Genomic DNA, 17,156 nt, shown 5'->3' on the forward strand with positions numbered 1-17,156 from the left:
CGGAGCCTGTGCTCCGCAACGGGAGAGGCCACAACAGAGGGAGGCCCGCGTACCGCAAAAAAAAAAAAAAAAAAAAAAAAAAAAAAATTATTGAGCACCAATGGTGTGCAAGGCTGTCCCAGCTCCACCAGTTCAGCCATTCAGTCCCCAACACTTTTGACTACTGACTCTAAACGACTCATGTTCTTGGCTTCCCTCATCCCCTCCCAGCCTCCAGTCCTGTCCACTCGCAACTCTTGCTTAAATAGCGACCAAAGAGCTTTTATTTTTAGTAAAAAAATTAAGATTTTATTAGGCTTGGGGTGGTGGTGGTGTCACCTTCCCTTATGCCTCCATTCCACTTTCTCTCCTCACTGGAAGCTGCTCCCTGGCTCATGGGTCACAGGGCAGGGCCTCCACAGACACAGGGAACAAAGATGGAGCAGAGACAGGCTAAGGCCAATGCAAACAATGGAAGGATGGTTATGGGCCCAAGGTCTCCCTCTTCCTCCAATTACAGTCTAGTCACATCTCCTGGACAGTTAAACATCTAGGTCATCATCTGGGTCTTCTTGGTCCAGGTCATCATAAGCATCTGGCTCATAGAAAATGTGGCTGGTAGGCTGGCCCAGCCCAGGGCACAGTAGAGCCTGCTGTCTGAGAAGACATAAAGGGAGATTGGTGCTGGTGAGGGTGGGTAATGGGTCACGTCTGGATACCCTCTTTCCTTGCGACAGTGACTCCCTCTTCGGCCTCTATGTTTCCTTGGTCTAAGTCCCTTGGTGTGACCTCGTTTAGTTAGCACGGAAGCACTACCTGGTACAGGGTAGATACTCTTATACCGCTCTCATAATAGCCTAACTTCTTAGCAGCTTGAGGGCAAGGATCCTGCCGAAGTCTTGCTTCACCTGCCCACACACTGGGCATAGGACAACAGGCATCTACTAAGCCTTTATTAACCTGCCTCTGCCACACCCATCTAGCTTCCTGTCCTCTTAGCACCGCTGCCTGGAGACAGGGCCACTTCCCCAGGGTCTGGTCTGGCTCAACCCAGGCCCAGATTACTTTGGGGACATCTGTGGAGCTGGGACCCAAGGCTCTAACGGAGAGAAAAAAGATATAAAGGACCTTTGCCATTGCTGGGGTTTGGGTGGGTAGAGAACCCCTCCCCAGACGTGCCTCTGGAAGTGGACTTCAGCCCCTATAAAGTCTAAGAGGTTAATCAACAACCTGCTGTTGCCCCACCTCTTAGGCCCAGATGCTGGGCTCAGCTCAGGGACCCGGGCACTGAGGCCCCAACCTTACTTTTCCGAGCTGAACTGGAAGGGCAGGGTCAGGCTATCTTTGGCTTCTCTCTCTTTCTTGGACAGGCGAAGGTTAAAAGTCAAATGAGTCGTGGGGTCCATCTGTAGAGACAAAGGATGCTGCCACTCTGCCCCATCACTGAAATCCCTGACCCCACCCCCAACCTCTGCAGTCTTTATCCCCCTCTCTCCTTTTTCCAGACTCCAAACTGCATCCCCTTGTTCTGGCCCTGGCTCTCTTAGATACCGAGGGAGTATGAGGATCTGGGTAAGGCTGGGACTCTAGGGGTGGCCCCCTTTGGAGCTCCAGGCTGAAATCAGGAAGGATGGAGAACCACTGAGTCTGGGGAGAAGAAAGAAGAGTATTAAGAAGGGTTTTTTCGTCTTACTGAACAAACCAGAGAACCAGGACCTGCCGCCCCAGCTCCCAGCCACTTATGTAACTGGCTGCTTCCAGCTCTTGCTCTCCTTTTTCGTCTCCTGAAAGGCAGTGTCTTTCATTGGTTAAGCTCACAGGATCCGAGCTTTCCAGGCTACAGAATAGGGATAATAAAACAATCTACTTTACAGGGCAGCTGTGGAGATACAACGAGGGCAATGCTGAAACCATGAGAGCCTAAGGAAGTGCCCCATCGCATCAGCCATTTTATTGCTCTTCCTCTCTGACCCCAACCTCCAGTTCTCCTGTGCTTCTGACCTGGTGGGAGGGGCGCTGTTGGGGCCTCCGATAGAGGATGTGGGCTGAGGCCTGGCCCAATGCACCGCTCAGGGTCACCTCGGTCTGAGCAAGGCTGCTCAGCGCTCCCAAGGGGCCTGGGCCGTGAAGCTCTTCATGCAGCAGGCCCAGCACATGCACCTGCTCTCCTGGGGAGCTGTCACCTGGAGAGGGACAAGAAAGATGGTGCATGAAGGGCAGTAGGGAGCATTCGGGGGAGGCCTGGGATCAAATGGTGAAGAGGAAAAAAGGAAGGAGAGGGCCACGTTCCCTCAGAGCTCCGCCAGGATCCTGACTGACCTCGGCCAGTGTCACTGCCCTGCTCTGACCTCTTTCAGCCCTCACCTTTAAAACACTTTCTTATTCCAATGCACATCAAGGCACCACTCTGACCTCAATCCACAGGAGCGCCTCAAGGCCTTCAGGATGGAATCCACACTCTCAGCATCTGTCCTCCGCTTGTTTTCCAGCCTCATCTCTTACACACTGAACCATCTGCAGTGTCAGGAACTTGCCAAGATCCCAGTCAGTGCCTTAGATCCCCTCTTTTCCTTCCCTCCCTTTCTAGCAGCATTTACAAGGCATCAGGCACTGCACTAAATACTTCCATTTTTAGGTTGGACTGTATGAAATTGCTGACATTTGATCATATCTGATCTACAAAAAAAGCAATTCCAAGTGGTTCATCTTCATACTATAAACTCCCTCCTTCCTCAGCTTTTACCGAGCAAACGGAAGCACTGTGAGACCAAGCACCTGTATACCGAGCTGGGTATCTGACTCCAACGCCCATTCTAGTACCCACTGTACTTTAGGGCTAGTCCCAGTGCCCCCAGCCGGACAAACTGGCCCTTGCTCTTCAAGACATTCCTTCCTTAAGGTACTCTGTGCATGTTCTTTTATCATCATGGTCCTTATCAGACTGTCTAGTAATTGCTGGTTTACTTGTCTATACCTTTACGGGACTTTGAGCTCCTGAAAGGCAAGGACCTGACTACAGTTAGCCTTTATTTTTCCATTATCTAGAACTGTGCCTGATACAGTGTATGTATACGTATGTTTGTTGAATGAATGAATGAAATGAATGAGGGAAAAAAACTTGGAAAAGAAAAAAAAGAGTAATTAGTAGATAGCATTATAAAGAAACCAAGAACTAGAATAAAGGCTAAAGAGATGGAAGAAAGGCCAATTGGAGATCCCTGATATGTTTCCTGTTAGGGTGGAAAGGGGCACATCCCTTGGCAGGGGGAATGTATGGTGGGAAGAAACGAAGGAGGAGTCTCACCATGGCAGGAGTCCTGACGGCTCAGTGTGTGCAGAGTCTGGCAGAGTGTGGTGCAGGGAAGGTGAAGCAGCAGCCAGCTGAGGGAATCGAGAGCAATGGTGACAGGGCCAGGATCTGTCCTCCTGCACAGGGCCCTCAAGGCTTCCAGGGGACCCCCAGGAAGGGCTTCCCCAGTCTTTGACCAGTTGAGAGGGTCTCTAAAGAGGTCATGGTAAACCAGCCTGCAAAGGGAAATGGAAAGGCATGATTCTACTGCCCCTCCCCCTAATCTCCAAATTCAGCTTCTGATTTTTGTGGCTGTTTCTTGATTTTCACTAATATCCTAAACATTAGTGAAAAGTTTTTACTGAAAAGTAGAATATAGTAATTGAGAGCACAGACTTTGGCATCAGACAGCACTGAGCTGCAAGCTTGGTTCTACTTGTCCAAGGTCACCTAACTGATACGTTACTTCACCTCTGTAAGACTCGGTTTCTTCATTTATAAAATAGGAATACGAACCTCCTGACAGCACAGTACTAAGTGATGCCTAAAGCGTATCATTCTCGAACGGATAAAGAGAAAAGAGAGGACCTGAGACATGGTTCCTGCCTGTAGGACAGCTTAAGAGAAGGTCAAGAATCAAGTCCTGAGGTATTAACTACAGGTAACATAGCGATTCAGGAAAAGAGACTTGCATGGACTAGAAATCCTGGGAAAGCTTCACAGTGGCATAACTTGTTCCCAGACATCTCCTTTCTATCTTCTGTTTCTCTTGTGAACGCCATCTTTACAGCATCACCTCTACTCTAACAGCTGATACAAATTAGGGCTCAACCGACAGGGAAACTGTTATTATCCACTTAGCTAACCAGACCAGGAAGTAATCTTTCTTAACCACCCAACATACATGGATTCAGGTACCTCCTGATCTGGCTGCTTTCCTCTACCCCACATCAGTCTGTTAAGTCCTGGAAATTCTACCTGCTAAAGTCCTTTTACATTTGTCCTAAACTCTCCATCCCTACTGCCACTGTCTTTAGCCAGGCCTCTGTCACCTCCTACCATTATTCTCTAAGATTCACGGGAACAGGAATCATGTCGGCTTCATTCACTGCTCTAGCCTAGCTCAGTTCCTGGTTCACAACTAGTTCTTAACCGGTACTTACACATCTGAGGGAACCTGCATTACTGCAATAGCCTTCCCACCTGGTCTCCCTATCTCCAGGCTTCCCCCTCCGAACCCATTCTCCACACTGTGGTCACTGGACAAGTCTTTCTAACAGGTATGATGTTATCATTCTCCTCCCAAATTTTCCTTCTCGTGCTCTGTAAGACCTTTTACTACCAGGTGCCTCTCTCTGTCTGACCTCAGGAAGCTCCTCCATCTCCCATGAACAGGTATGCCTTCCATACCTGATTTTGCATAAACTGTTCCTTCTGCGTGTAGGACAAGTCCCTATGTACCCTGCAGTTAGTGCTGATGCATGTTGATCACCAGATTCTGAATAACTCAAAAGGCAGAACCCGTTTATCCTTGTCCTCCAGTCCAGCCTCTAGTGCTAACCTGTACTGTCGGCCTTTTATTACTCTGTTCCTCTCATCTTCTATGGTCCCTGCCTTGGATTCTCCAGATACCACTCTTCATCATTCCTCTTACTAACTCCTACCTCTTGAAAAACCCATATCCATTCAATGAATAAGCAGCTGCTACTACATATCGGGTTTGCCCCTGTTGCTGGAAGGGGAGTTCCTCAGCAACAGAGGTCCCAAATCAAATTAAATCTCTTCCAATTTGTACTTACCGGCTGTTGATATTGGAGTCAAAACCTTCACGAAACTCTTCTTCGCTCACTTCACAGCCCAGGATGTGGACTTGCTCCCCACTGAGGCAGAGATGAGGGGGAGTGTCAAAGAGTGGGGCCCAGGCTCCCTTCTCGGGTAGGACAGCGAGACGCTGCGGGATACTCACCACAGTGCAGATTTCTTGATAAGAGCCTTCAAGAGGCTGCGCCCCTCCCACTCCACGGAGTCTGGGGAGAGCGAGGGACGGATAAACAGCCTGAGAACACTGAGGTTTTCGCATTCGCGAACCGGTAGCGACCTCCACCCCTGGGCTCTTACCCACGGCCCTTCCTCTCCACTTCCGCCCCATGGGCCCTGCTCCTAAGGCCCTGTACCTGTGACCCTCACCCCGCAGCAGCACCAGGCCACCAAGAGCCAACAGCGACTCCAGCATCTCCAAAATGCGTCGCGTCCCTCTTCGGACGCCCTCTGATGGCGTCACTGTCCATTGCCCCGCCCCTCCACATGGAAGGGGCGGGGCATCCACGATCTCTCCCACCACTAAGCCCTGGCGTAACCTGGCGTGAGTGGTGCTTAGGTTCACTATCCCAGGAAGGCTCACGCGGAGCGACCCCTCCTGAGCCCTGGTGCACAGACGCAGGGACGACGCCCCTCTCTACATTTTTACTGTGACTAAGGCGGGAAGAGCCGTTGGGGCAGTTGTCTGTGGGAGGGGCAAGTGGCCGCGCAAGCCCGCCCGACCGTCGGAGCCTCTGGCGCAAGTGACGTCACCCCGCCCCGCCCATGCAATTCGAGGCGGGCCTGGTTTGCCCCAGGCCCCGCCCCATCGCCGGCCTCCGCGCATGCGCGACACTGGGGCCTTGTTCGGAGCACGCTCCACTTTCCTTATCCCCACCCCCGAAGACAGAGTAGAGGGAACTTCAGCCCCGGTGAAGCGAATACACGTCACCACCGGAAGTAGTGTCAGAGGGGAAGAGGAGGGGGGAAGAAAGAAGGAGGGAGGCCTTTGGGCGGTAAAATGGCGCCTGTCAGAGTGGGAAATCCAGCTGCAGAGGCTGCAGCCCCGCTCCCTAGCGGCTGAGGCACCCCCGACCTCGGGGAGGGGGAGGCCGCTCCAGTCCAGCCATCCGCGCCTTTCGGCTCCCCCTCCCCTCCTTCCCGGCTCCTTGGCTCAGCTGGTCCTTTCGCCGCCACCGCGGCCCTGCGCGCGCCGCTGCCCCCGCCCGCCCCTTTCCCGCGGGCAGCCCCCTAGCGCGCCTGCGCAGCGGGCCACCCTCCGCTTCCCCCTTCCCCTCCCCCTTCCTTCTCCCTCCCTCCCTTCTCCCTAGCCCCCCTCCCCCACAGCCCCCTCCCCCAATTCTCCATCCCCTTCCCTCCTGGTCTCGGAGGACCCCATCGTAGCCCGACCTGTCTCAGCCCGCAACCTCCGCGAATCCGTCTGTACCACTCCCCGCCCATGTGGGCCCCCGCGGGCTGCCCACGCCTGTCCCCCAGCTCCCCGTTCCGCTGGGCTTTCCCCTCGTCGTGGGTGGCTTTCTGAGCCGCCCGCTCCGTGCCCCTCTCTGCAGCCTCTCCTGCCACTCGGGGCCCCCGTTCCCCCTCCCGGTGGCGGGGGGCTGCCCCCGGGGGGCTGGCGGAGCTGGGCCGCGGGGGCCCCGGGGCCGGCGGTGCCGGGGTCATCGGGATGATGCGGACGCAGTGTCTGCTGGGGCTGCGCACGTTCGTGGCCTTCGCCGCCAAGCTCTGGAGCTTCTTCATTTACCTTTTGCGGAGGCAGATCCGCACGGTGAGCCTGGGTGGGCGCTGGTGGTGGTGGGGACCTCTGTCAGCGGTGCTCGAGGGTTTTTGGAAAGTCTCGGGCCTCTGTTTGGGCCTAGAAACTGAGCCCCGGCGGCAGCTTTTACCGCTAGAGAATTAGAGCACCCGTCGCTGGGCATGGGGTGGGACGGGGAAGAGGAAGACCCTTGTAGTAGAACCGAGATGGTGGAGGGCGGCTAGATGGGAAAAGGATTTGGCAACTCTTGGGGGCTAGGGTGATGGGTGGGGTGCACTTTAAGAAAGCTAGAGTTGTTGCTAAAGAAGCCGAGGGGCGGGGAACACCTGTTTGATGGCAGCAGGTCTGTTGATGTAGGCTTGTGAAAGACCCTCCTATTATTTGGAACCTCCATGTGTGTTTGGTCTCATAACAAGGGAGAGACAGGCTCATGTGCCAAGGGTGGGGGTGAGAGGGAGGGCGTATGTCACCAACAAGGATGGGAACGTGGGAAAAGCCCTGGGTGTGAAGGAGAAACCCCTGCGGTTCAAATTAAGGGAACTCTTCCAAAAAGGTCATGAAAACTCATTTCATAGTGTGAGTGTGAATATTTGGGTTTATTAAGACTTTGGGACTAAAAAAGATGGATTTATGATTGGCATCTTTAGTTGTGGAAGGGTGCACATTAAAGTTTGGGTGTCCCTATCAGAAGATGGTGCTTGTCAGTTTAAGGTTTGAATCTGAGGGCACGCTTCTCAGATTGTTTCTCCAGGAGACCCCAGCATTGTGAGGGATACTGTGGGGAGTGTATCTCTGGATTTCCTCCCCCATAGCTTTTCTCCAAGGTCAAACCTCCTTAGGCTAACATCATTTAATGTGCTCTGTGTTCTCACCATCACGGGGGAGAATCCTCTGAAGGAGTCTGGGGAGGAGTCAGTGAGCTGGGGTGCAGAGGGTCTCCAGTCTGTACTCTGGCATACCTCAGTAAAACATGAAGGAATAAAACCAGGTAGGGGCTGCCTAGGTCAAGGAACTTCCAGAAAGCCCCGAGTGGTAGTGGTGGTTGACTTACTGATTCGGGGAATGGGCCTGGCCTTGGATTCAGTGTCTCCTTTACCACTCCACTCCTTCCACTTCCTGATTTAGGGTTTAGGGTGAGGATTGTTTCTGGGTGGTCATGGTTGTAGGCAGGGCTATTTCCCTGAGATAAGGGTTAGGAGCCAAGAAGAATCGGGTCGGAGATACTGAGATGTGTGGGGGACTAGCTCCTGGGATTTTCCTTACGTGTTAGCTGCTGTCCTCTCTTCCTGGCCTTGCTCCGAGCATCTCCCCTTCTTCCCCTAACATAGCAGTTTTCTGTTCTGGGTGCAGGGATGGGCTCCAGCCCATGCAGAGCCCTTGCAAAATTGCTCTCCTCTGGGCAGCACTGACCCCACAGCCTTCTGTCTTCCCTTCCTTCCTTTCCAATCTGGTTTCTCCCCCCACCCCCTTTCTGGCAGATGCTTAGAGCATTCCCTACATGCCCAGCATGTGCAACCCGAGATAGCAGGGCAGGACACCCGAGCTGTTGCGGCCCTCATCGCAGCCCTGAGAGAAAAGAAGGGCACATGCCTTGGGATTAGGGGGAGAGGGCCCTTTGGTTTGCAAGTGGAGAGCCTGGTTCTGGTGAGGCTTGGGGCCTACGGATGGACTGTGCTTAGAAGAAAAGAGCAGAGGAGGGAATTGCCAAGCTTTGCATGGGAGAGATTTGAGTGCTGGAAACAGGAGCCTCTAGAGAAGGCTTGGAGAAGCTGGAAGGCCGAGATGGTGACGTCCTTGTCCCTTCCTCACCTCCCACTCACGGCCCTTACTTCGCTCTGGCCTTCTTGATACTCTTATCAGTCTGCCTGGTGAGTGGGGCTTTCCAGTGTTCTCTGCCTTGCCCTGGGTACCAGGATAAGGAGGCTGTTCAGAGGGCTGAGGTTCTCTACAACTTGTGACTTGTCTAGTAGAGACAGAAATGGACAGGTGGCTAGTTAAAATAGGCCTGGTGGCCCCCAGCCAGAGGAACTTAGCTGACCTGACAACCCCTGGATTCCCTCATTCTCTGTTCCCCTTAGTGACCCAAGGACCTCCCCTCCTGACTCCTACGCCCTGTCCACTAAGGAATCTGAGGCGCTCAGCTCCCAACAGGAGGTGATGAGAGCTGTCACAAAGAATTCTTGAGGTGGAGGTGGGGAGGGCCACACATTTCTTTGTTCCACGTAGCAGGATAACATCATGGTTAAGAGGGCACGTTCTTGGATCGGACTGCACAGGTACAATCCTGGCTCCACCATTTCATTGATTCTAATGTAAGCGACCACCCTTGCTATAGTGTTCTAGTAATACAGCCACGATCGAGACAAAATCCTTGCTTTCATTCTAACTGGAGTGGCAAACTGCTAAATAAGACAATTCCTAGCTGTGGGGTCTTAGGCAAAGTATTTAACTTCTCCAAGCCTTGGTTTCTTTATCCTTAAGACGCAGATGATACTGTTGTTGTTATTATTAGGGTTGTTCTGAAGATTAAAGAAACAACCCTAAATTACACTATGCCCAATGTATGGTAAATGTTCAACATGTGCTTCCTGTTATTAGTGGGGAAGATTTCCTTGTCAAGGGTTCTAACCCTCTCTCTTGCTATTCCTAGGTAATTCAGTACCAAACTGTTCGATATGACATCCTTCCTTTATCTCCTGTGTCCCGGAATCGGCTAAGTGAGTATGCTGACTGGGAGGAACCCTCGGTGAGGTAGGGTTCAAGGTCTTGGCTGGAGGTTGGTTGGTGTTACCCCCTTCCCGTTGTGGTTCAGGCCAGGTGAAGAGGAAGATCCTGGTGCTGGATCTGGATGAGACACTTATTCACTCCCATCACGATGGGGTCCTGAGGCCTACAGTCCGGCCTGGAACGCCTCCTGACTTCATTCTCAAGGTGTGTGGGGCTGGGAAGTGATGGAATGGTTACGTCTGTTATTCTGCTTAGATTCTTTGCCAGTCCCAGAGCATCTCATCCCTGGCTGTGTCCTCTGGCAGCCTGAAGGAGGGAAGCAGGCAGTGGGAGGGTGGGGGGTGTCCTTTAGGCCTATGTTGTGGTGCTCAGGACTTCTCCCAGCCCTGCTGTGTTCCTCTACAGGTGGTAATAGACAAACATCCCGTCCGTTTTTTTGTACATAAGAGGCCCCATGTGGATTTCTTCTTGGAAGTGGTGAGTTTGCAGAAGCTGAAGGCAGCTCTGTGATGAAGCAGTGGTTTTAGGGCTCTGGGAATTTAGAGGATTTGGAGGAAGTAAGGGATCAGGAGAAATGGGTAAGGGCAGGTTTGGAGAGGGGAGGTTGTAGGATGCTCAGAGAATGGCTTTCGATAGTTTGGGTTCATTTGTTGTGCTGATGCAATTCTATTCTTCCACGGCCTTCCCGCTCTTTTGTTCTTGCATCTGTGAATCTTAAGGGTGTATGGTGCCTAAGACTCTGAGTTTGAGGACAGTTTCAGAATTTTGTGTCCTCAGAGACATTCAGTGTTGTTGGAAGTCCCGAAGGACTCTGCTAGAGTCTTAGTAAAAGGGAACGTATGTCAGAATGATCATCTCTTCTGACACCTTCCTCTTCTTCAATCTCTTTCAGGTGAGCCAGTGGTACGAGCTGGTGGTGTTCACAGCAAGCATGGAAATTTACGGCTCTGCTGTGGCAGATAAACTGGATAATAGCAGAAGCATTCTCAAGAGGAGATACTACAGACAGGTAAGGGGCTAGAGTCTAGGTCTAAGAGTGAGGCTTGGGAGGCAGGCCATCAGGGAGGGACCTGAGTTTGAGGCAACTGCCCTGGAATGGGACCTTCTGAAGGTGTGGGGGAGGCATACTGTCTAATCCCTTTTGTGAGAACTGGCTGCCTGTGGGCATTGTTGGGACTGGGGGAGCAATCACAGAGGGCGAGTCTCCTTTTGATGCCCAGCTCACCCTGCCTTCCAGCACTGCACTTTGGAATTGGGCAGCTACATCAAGGACCTCTCTGTGGTCCACAGTGACCTCTCCAGCATTGTGATCCTGGATAACTCCCCAGGGGCTTACAGGAGCCATCCAGGTACAGGGGACGGTGGTGAGTCTGGCAGGACTAGGAAGTGGTTCTTAGGAGGTATTTTGAATGCATGGAGCTGGGATTCCCTGGTTTACAGTAGGTCAGGATGCAAGTTGTTTCTCTTTTAAATGAGATGTTCCCTGCCCCCCCATATCCATTTCATAAATCAGATTTCTCATATCAAATTACTTCAGGTAAGACACAAGGCAGTAAGTTTGACTAGAAGCCTCACCCTAGTATGAGATACGGTGATTAAAATTTTATTTTATTTTGAAGAATAAATCAAGAAGGTTTTACTTAGGTCATTGAGTTTGGGGGGGGGTATGTATTTTAAAGTAATGAACCCCACCCCCAAATAAAAGGAAAAACACTCCGTCTCTCTTGAATCCTTTGTTTCTGCTCATGTGCCTTTTCACCCACCCTAGACAATGCCATCCCCATCAAATCCTGGTTCAGTGACCCCAGCGATACCGCCCTTCTCAACCTGCTTCCGATGCTGGATGCCCTCAGGTAAGGGAAGCTAGACACTTAGATTTCTGAGGGGAGAGGAGCGGGTGGGGGATCCCAAGAAGGAATAAAAGTTTGTCCTGTTTTACTTACTTATCTCTTTTCCCTTAAGAATATTACTTTTGAACAAGGTCTTCTTAAAACTCATCACTTTTAGACATTGGGTTTTGGGCAAACTGAACCTGTCTCATGTGAAAACGGTGATCCTTTCCACCCCATGTCTTCCGTGAGGCTGCCTTACACTAGTGTGAGGATATCAACATAAGGACTCTACCAATGCAAGTTATTGTTGTCCCAGGTTCACCGCTGATGTTCGTTCTGTGCTGAGCCGAAACCTTCACCAACATAGGCTCTGGTGACAGCTGCTCCCCCTCCACCTGAGTTGGGGTGGGGGGGAAAGGGAGGGTGAGCCCTCGGGATGCCGTCTGGTGCCCTGTCCACTGGTGAGGACTGCCTGGGCGGGGTCTGCCCCTCCCACCCCTCTCTGCCCTGGGAGCCCTGCACTCCATATGGAGTCTGGATGGACACAAGGGCCAGATTCTCAAGCAGCCTCACTCTAACTTCGTGTTCGCACTCCCTGGAAACCCCAGACTGGGACATAAGCGGAGGCCTAGGAGAGCCGCAACAGTGTCTGGTGGAGAGACAGGACTGGCCAGAGTGGGAGACAGACATTCGGTAATCCGGGAGGCTCAAAGAGAAGCCAAGCCAGCTTTGTTGTGATTTGTTTTTTTTAAAAACTCTTGTACAAAACTGATCTAATTCTTCACTCCAAGGGCTGGGTTGTGGGTGGGAAACTGGATTTTGGGCCACTGGATTTTCCCCAAACTTGTCCCCTCCCTTATTTTCTCTCTATTTTCCCTTCTTCCTAGATTCCCTCAGACCTGTAACCAGCTTTCTCTTTTTTTTTTTTTTTCTTTCTTCTCTTTTAAACCATGCATTATAACTTTAAAACCAAGGCTGCCCTAGGTCCTTCTCTGGGGTTTTGGGAAATGAAGGGAGGGGTCTTTGTTCACATCCACCCTGTGCCCTACGTAGAAGGAAGAGAGGCTGCTGTAGACCCTAGGGGTAGGGGCAACGGTGGTGTTGGCTTTCCCTGGTGGGAAGGGTCTTAGTGACAGGATGGGCGCCCTGGCGGGGACTGAAAGGACAGCTGTGCGTCCTGAGGGAACGTGAGCTTCAGTGCGGTAGGACGGAGAAATATGAAAGGAGGAGAGACCTGGGCGCCTGCAAAGCCCGCATTTCGTTTGGGGGGCTGACGTGAACAAGTTAAGCAGACGCTGCCCCTGAGCGGCGTGGGGCTGGGGGAGGGGGGCGGGGTACTGTACTCCACGCCACCGGCGGGCTGGCCGAGCCCCGAGGCCCCACCTCCCCAGCGCTTTCCTCCCCGAAGCCTAAGCCGGCTCTACTTCCTCGCACCCGCCACGTGACGCTCCGCCCTACTCCGAGATCACATGATTCTTGGGTACACACAGTGCAGTATTCTTCCGCGCTGACGTAGTCCTTACTTTTCGGACCTCCTCTCCAGTCCCTATTGGTCCACTCACCCCTGGAACCTAAGCGTTCCGTGCGTCTCTCCAAACGTACGTTTCGTTTCTGCCCTCTTTCCGGAGACCACTTCCTCCGCTTGGGTACTACTTTGTTTTGGTGTCAACGGCCCCCTTCAGCGTACCAACACGTTTCGTGAATAGCTCTCCTTGTAATCTGCTCTTTTTCTTGTACGTTATTTCCGAAAAGAACTTTTGGAGAGCCAAGTCTCAAATTACGATTACCATCTTGCAGCCATTTTCATCGTTACCTTCCTCGGGGAAACTCGGGAAATGGGTTTTCAGTTATTTTCGACGATAGCAAAAGCCGACATTTTTTCCTACGCCGCCTGCGTAGCCTCCAAGTTGATTCCAAAGCGATTGCGCTGACGGCGTGAGGGTGGCGGTCAGTAGGTGGTGCTACGCTAGTGGCGTTAGGGCCGTTGCGCTAGTGGCGTAACATAGCAGGCGGGGAGGCTCCTGATGGTCGGGGGCGGGGTTGGTGAATAGGGAAGTGGCCCAAGTCCCGGGATCGCTCCGCCGAATCCGCCCGCGCGTCGCCGCCGTCGCCACCGCCCCCCGTCCCGGCCCCCCCCGGGTTCCCTCAGCCCAGCCCGGTCCAGCCCGGTTCCCGGGAGGATGAAGTTCGTGTATAAAGAGGAACATCCGTTCGAGAAACGCCGCTCTGAGGGCGAGAAGATCCGAAAGAAATACCCGGACCGGGTCCCGGTGAGGACAGTAGCCAGGGCCGAGGGCGCGGGGCGCTGGCGCTGACGCCACAGCCCGAGCTTGAGTCCGGGCCCCGCAGCGCGGGCATCAGGCTACCGGCTGTGGCGGGGTTGGGAACGAGCCCGGAACTGCTGTCCCTGGGACCGGAGGTGAAAGGAGTGGGGTAGCGGTAGAGCTGGGGGTGAGAGGATGTAGACGCGAGAGACAGACCTGGAGATTCATGTGGGAAGCTGTGGGGCGTTTGACAGTCTGAGCTTCACATGGGGTTTTTGAAATTGAAGCTGTAGTCGGCCCAGACAAGTCATCCTTTTATGATTAAAATAACGGTTTGTTATGACGTCCTGTTTAGGGATCCTGGATGTTTAGGTGAATTGAGTCAGTGGGCTCAGAATCCCTACTCAGGGCTGCGCCGCGTGTTCAGAGACAAAGAGAAATGAGTCTGGGGTAGGTGTGGGTGCTAGGAATGTTGTTGTTTGAGTTCTTGACAGGCGGAGCTGTCGGGCTATATACCTCATGTCTTCTAATTATCACCTTCTCTTTAACAGGTGATAGTAGAAAAGGCTCCCAAAGCTCGGATAGGAGACCTGGACAAAAAGAAATATCTGGTGCCTTCTGATCTTACAGGTGGGAATCTGACCCAATACCCGGGTTTGCTTCCTGGGGGTGGGAGCGCAGGCTCTGTGGGAGGAGGCTCCACATAGAAGGTGTTCTTTTGAGGGCATTTGTGATCTCTGACTTTATCGGGCCTTGTATCTTTGGCAGTTGGTCAGTTCTACTTCTTGATCCGGAAGCGAATTCATCTCCGAGCTGAGGATGCCTTGTTTTTCTTTGTCAACAATGTCATTCCACCCACCAGTGCCACGATGGGTCAGCTATACCAGGTATGGTGCCCGGGAAGTAGCGGAGGCTTTGGAGAGGAGTTGGAAGCGCTTGAGAGGGAAAAAGTTTTAAGTCAGCAATTCTTGGACCAACTGGCTTGCTTAGCTCTCAATTTTATATTTGCTCTTAAAATTTCCACATAGTCCTGGGTTGGGGATTTGGACAGGGCCGTGGGAGTAGAAAGAAGAGAGAATAGTGAGCTGGAGCAACTGTTGTGATCCAGACTCTCCCCAGGCCCCTCCCTGTTCCAAGGCAGCAGAGAACAGTTTGAGGTCTTTTTGCCCAAGACTGTTGGCTAGAATAATACTGTTCAGCGTCTAGGGCCTGGAGCAAGTGAGAGGGAGAGTCAAAAAGAATGGTTTTGGAAGAATCTGTCCCGGTGGTGGGTGGTTCAAGTAACTAAAGCCCAGTTGCCTGAACACTGTTACTTTCTGCTTTCACCCCAGGAACACCATGAAGAAGACTTCTTTCTATACATTGCCTACAGTGACGAAAGTGTCTATGGTCTGTGAAGCTGCTGTCCTTAAGGTGGGGGGTCCCATTCTACAAAGAGAGAGGTGGCCCCCCTTCCTTGACCTGCTCCTCCTTGAGGGTCAAACACCACCTCCCTTTTTCAGGACCTGCACTTGCTAATGTTTGAGACTCTCTTCCAGCCCCTTTAAACACAAGGGTTAATGGGGGGGATGGCCTCTAGTACCCACCCTTTCTCCATTCTTCCCCTTTACCACCTTTCCCATTCTGCTTTAGACTTCTTGACTGTCAATCTCTGTCACATCTGGTGATTGTTTTGGTTTCTGTTCCCTTTCTAACTGCCCAAGGGGCTCAGAACCCCAACAATCCCTTCTTTTCACTACCTTCTTTTTTGGGGGTAGATGGAAGGGACTGAAATTGTGGGGGGAAAGTAGGCACATCAATAAAGAGAAAACCACCAAACTGAACTGGATTTTTCTTTGTGTTGCTCCCCTCCCCCTTTTGTTCTCTCTCGTCAGTGGTGGGGTGGGGAAAGAGGAGGTTGGAGGGATAGTAGTATATTTTGGTTTGTTTTTATGTTGGGCTTTTCCTTGTGCATAAAAAGTGTGCTTTTGTTGTGATGGATGGAATAAGTATCACTTCATGAAAGTTCAGTTTTATATACGTGTGTATGGACTGGGTCCTGAGGTTATAAAAAAAAATTTTTTTACTGTGGGTTTCTGTGGAAGTTTGAAAGCACCTGCTTTAGATAAACCATCCAAGTTTGTCATAACCTTTTGGGTTAAGGAGATTTTCGAGGTGGGAGCTAGTAAAAGGGCTCTGTCCTCAGATGCATGTCGCTTAGACAGACTTTGTGCCGGCATGAGGGATCCAGTGGAGTGTAATCCAGGAGAGGGAGAACACTGGGAGGAGGGAGCCATTAACACCGGGAGAACTTCATCTCCCAGCAGCCTTTTCTCTGTCTGGCCGGAAGTGGGGCGGTACCCCGGGGGTAGAAAGAAGCCGCAGAATGAGGCAGTATGGTGGCCGAAAGTTCTAATCCCTTCTTTCCCTTCATCCCCTTCTTTCTTAGCCCCGCCCAGCCTACATTTCCCAGGAGCCTGAGCGCACTCTTCCCCTCTCCCCTCTGCTCCCAATCTCCCCGCCACTCCCCGGGGGAGGAGAGCGGTTTAGTGCGCCTGCGCCAATCCGTGGCTTGCTGGGAACTGAAGTTCCGGAGGCCTATGCAGTGTCCTTTTTGCTGCCCCCGGACGGACTATAATCCCCTTGATGCATTGCGCGATAGCGCCCGCGAAGGGAGGGGGGAGAGAGGAGGAGGGAGGGAGGAGAGAAGGAGGAGGGAGCAGGCGGCCGGCGGCGCGGGGGGAGGGGGCCCGGTCCGGGAGTGCGGGAGGCAGTGGTAGAGGGAGGTGGCGGCAGCGGCTAGCGGACTCGAGTCACAACCGAGTCGAAGCAGACACCTCCGTGGAGCGAGGCAGTAGGAGCACCGAGCACCGGAGGCGGCACCGGGATCCCCGGCTCAGGGGAGGGGGGCGCCGGACCGGGAGGAGGGGAGGGGGCGATGCTGGAAGCCATGGCGGAGCCCAGTCCCGAAGGTGAGCTCTCGACCGGCACAGAGCGCTTAGCCGGCGGGGGGCGGGCGAGGAATCTATTGGCAAACTTGGAGATCGAGCCCCGGAGCCCAGCGGGGGAGGGCGGGGAGGGGGTCGGGGGCCTGCCCCTGGAGGTGGGAGAGTGACGAGTTGAGAGACCTTGGAGAAAGAGGAGTGGGAGACTGGGCTGGGGGTAGTTGGAGATCAGGCGCTGTGTGTGTGTAGGGCGGGTGGGGTGGGATGGGGGAGCGGGAGCTGGAAACCCAGAGCTTCGGGGGTTAGGGGCCGAAAGGGCCTCCGGCAGGTTGGGGCCCTAGAACTGGGAGAATCTGGGGGCCGGAGAGTTGTTGGGGAGGAAGGATGTAGAAAAGGATTGAGTGAGGTGCTCGGTAGTTCGCCGAGGTGGGGGAGTTTGTGGCGGTGGTGCCGGAGCTCCCGGTAGTTGCCGCCGGAGCTAGCCCGGTGATTGTTGGAGGGGTGGGCAGATAGTTGTGGGAAGAAGAGAGGGTCTGGGTATTGTCTGCGATAGAGAGACCTATGCGG

The 17,156-nt window shown here is 53.0% G+C and overlaps 4 protein-coding genes across 12 annotated transcripts in view; 3 read left to right on the forward strand and 1 right to left on the reverse strand.

Annotated features, from left to right (window-relative positions):
• Positions 1-271: 271 nt before the first annotated feature.
• Positions 272-7,202, reverse strand: ELP5 (elongator acetyltransferase complex subunit 5). 5 transcript variants are annotated; one of them, XM_055082791.1, is made up of 8 exons: positions 6,831-7,177; positions 5,235-5,295; positions 5,068-5,148; positions 3,284-3,504; positions 1,981-2,162; positions 1,531-1,626; positions 1,285-1,385; positions 275-636 (listed from the first exon to the last, which is right to left on the reverse strand). In XM_055082791.1, exons 1-8 carry the CDS (start codon positions 7,003-7,005, stop codon positions 522-524), a joined length of 1,032 nt encoding a protein of 343 aa, XP_054938766.1. In that variant the 5' UTR covers positions 7,006-7,177; the 3' UTR covers positions 275-521. The 5 variants fall into 5 exon arrangements, with proteins under 5 accessions (XP_054938768.1, XP_054938767.1, XP_054938766.1 ...); XM_028484959.2 differs by lacking the exon at positions 6,831-7,177 and adding an exon at positions 5,456-5,599; XM_055082792.1 differs by lacking the exon at positions 1,531-1,626 and having other exon boundaries at positions 273-636; positions 6,831-7,187.
• Positions 6,051-12,374, forward strand: CTDNEP1 (CTD nuclear envelope phosphatase 1). Of its 5 annotated transcripts, XR_003678431.2 has the most exons (10): positions 6,051-6,854; positions 9,493-9,559; positions 9,655-9,773; positions 9,975-10,046; positions 10,462-10,578; positions 10,807-10,918; positions 11,338-11,422; positions 11,718-11,774; positions 12,010-12,094; positions 12,289-12,374. XR_003678431.2 is itself a non-coding variant. In XM_055082795.1 (9 exons), coding segments are annotated over exons 1-9 (732 nt in total). In that variant the 5' UTR covers positions 6,051-6,752; the 3' UTR covers positions 12,011-12,374. The 5 variants fall into 5 exon arrangements, 3 of the variants coding, with proteins under 3 accessions (XP_054938770.1, XP_028340761.1, XP_007100744.1); XR_003678430.2 differs by having other exon boundaries at positions 11,718-12,094; XM_055082795.1 differs by having other exon boundaries at positions 12,010-12,374.
• Positions 12,375-13,451: 1,077 nt separating this feature from the next.
• GABARAP (GABA type A receptor-associated protein) lies at positions 13,452-15,488 on the forward strand. The gene is made up of 4 exons (XM_007100681.3): positions 13,452-13,671; positions 14,217-14,295; positions 14,434-14,552; positions 14,997-15,488. Exons 1-4 carry the CDS (start codon positions 13,582-13,584, stop codon positions 15,060-15,062), a joined length of 354 nt encoding a protein of 117 aa, XP_007100743.1. The 5' UTR covers positions 13,452-13,581; the 3' UTR covers positions 15,063-15,488.
• Positions 15,489-16,366: 878 nt separating this feature from the next.
• PHF23 (PHD finger protein 23) overlaps positions 16,367-17,156 on the forward strand; it is a 4,291-nt gene continuing 3,501 nt past the window's right edge. Inside the window, exon 1 of the mRNA XM_007100683.2 lies at positions 16,367-16,616. Coding sequence (XP_007100745.1) covers positions 16,583-16,616 — 34 coding nt within the window. The 5' untranslated portion in view covers positions 16,367-16,582. The remainder of the gene's footprint in view (positions 16,617-17,156) is intronic.

Source organism: Physeter macrocephalus, unplaced genomic scaffold (genome assembly GCF_002837175.3).
Source record: "Physeter macrocephalus isolate SW-GA unplaced genomic scaffold, ASM283717v5 random_300, whole genome shotgun sequence".
Taxonomy (NCBI): Eukaryota; Metazoa; Chordata; class Mammalia; order Artiodactyla; family Physeteridae; genus Physeter; species Physeter macrocephalus.

Excerpts from the sequence above, each read along its gene's own strand:
- CTDNEP1 (XM_007100682.4), top strand. The coding sequence starts at position 6,753 with ATGATGCGGACGCAGTGTCTGCTGGGGCTGCGCACGTTCGTGGCCTTC. Across the intron at positions 9,774-9,974 it reads CTCCTGACTTCATTCTCAAG|GTGGTAATAGACAAACATCC; the intron begins GTGTGTGGGGCT and ends GTTCCTCTACAG. Across the intron at positions 11,423-11,717 it reads CCGATGCTGGATGCCCTCAG|GTTCACCGCTGATGTTCGTT; the intron begins GTAAGGGAAGCT and ends TTGTTGTCCCAG.
- ELP5 (XM_055082791.1), bottom strand. The coding sequence starts at position 7,005 with ATGCCCAGCGACGGGTGCTCTAATTCTCTAGCGGTAAAAGCTGCCGCC. Across the intron at positions 5,149-5,234 it reads ATCAAGAAATCTGCACTGTG|TGGGGAGCAAGTCCACATCC; the intron begins GTGAGTATCCCG and ends TCTCTGCCTCAG. Across the intron at positions 2,163-3,283 it reads CCGTCAGGACTCCTGCCATG|GTGACAGCTCCCCAGGAGAG; the intron begins GTGAGACTCCTC and ends GTCCCTCTCCAG.
- GABARAP (XM_007100681.3), top strand. The coding sequence starts at position 13,582 with ATGAAGTTCGTGTATAAAGAGGAACATCCGTTCGAGAAACGCCGCTCT. Across the intron at positions 13,672-14,216 it reads AATACCCGGACCGGGTCCCG|GTGATAGTAGAAAAGGCTCC; the intron begins GTGAGGACAGTA and ends TCTCTTTAACAG. Across the intron at positions 14,296-14,433 it reads GGTGCCTTCTGATCTTACAG|TTGGTCAGTTCTACTTCTTG; the intron begins GTGGGAATCTGA and ends TATCTTTGGCAG.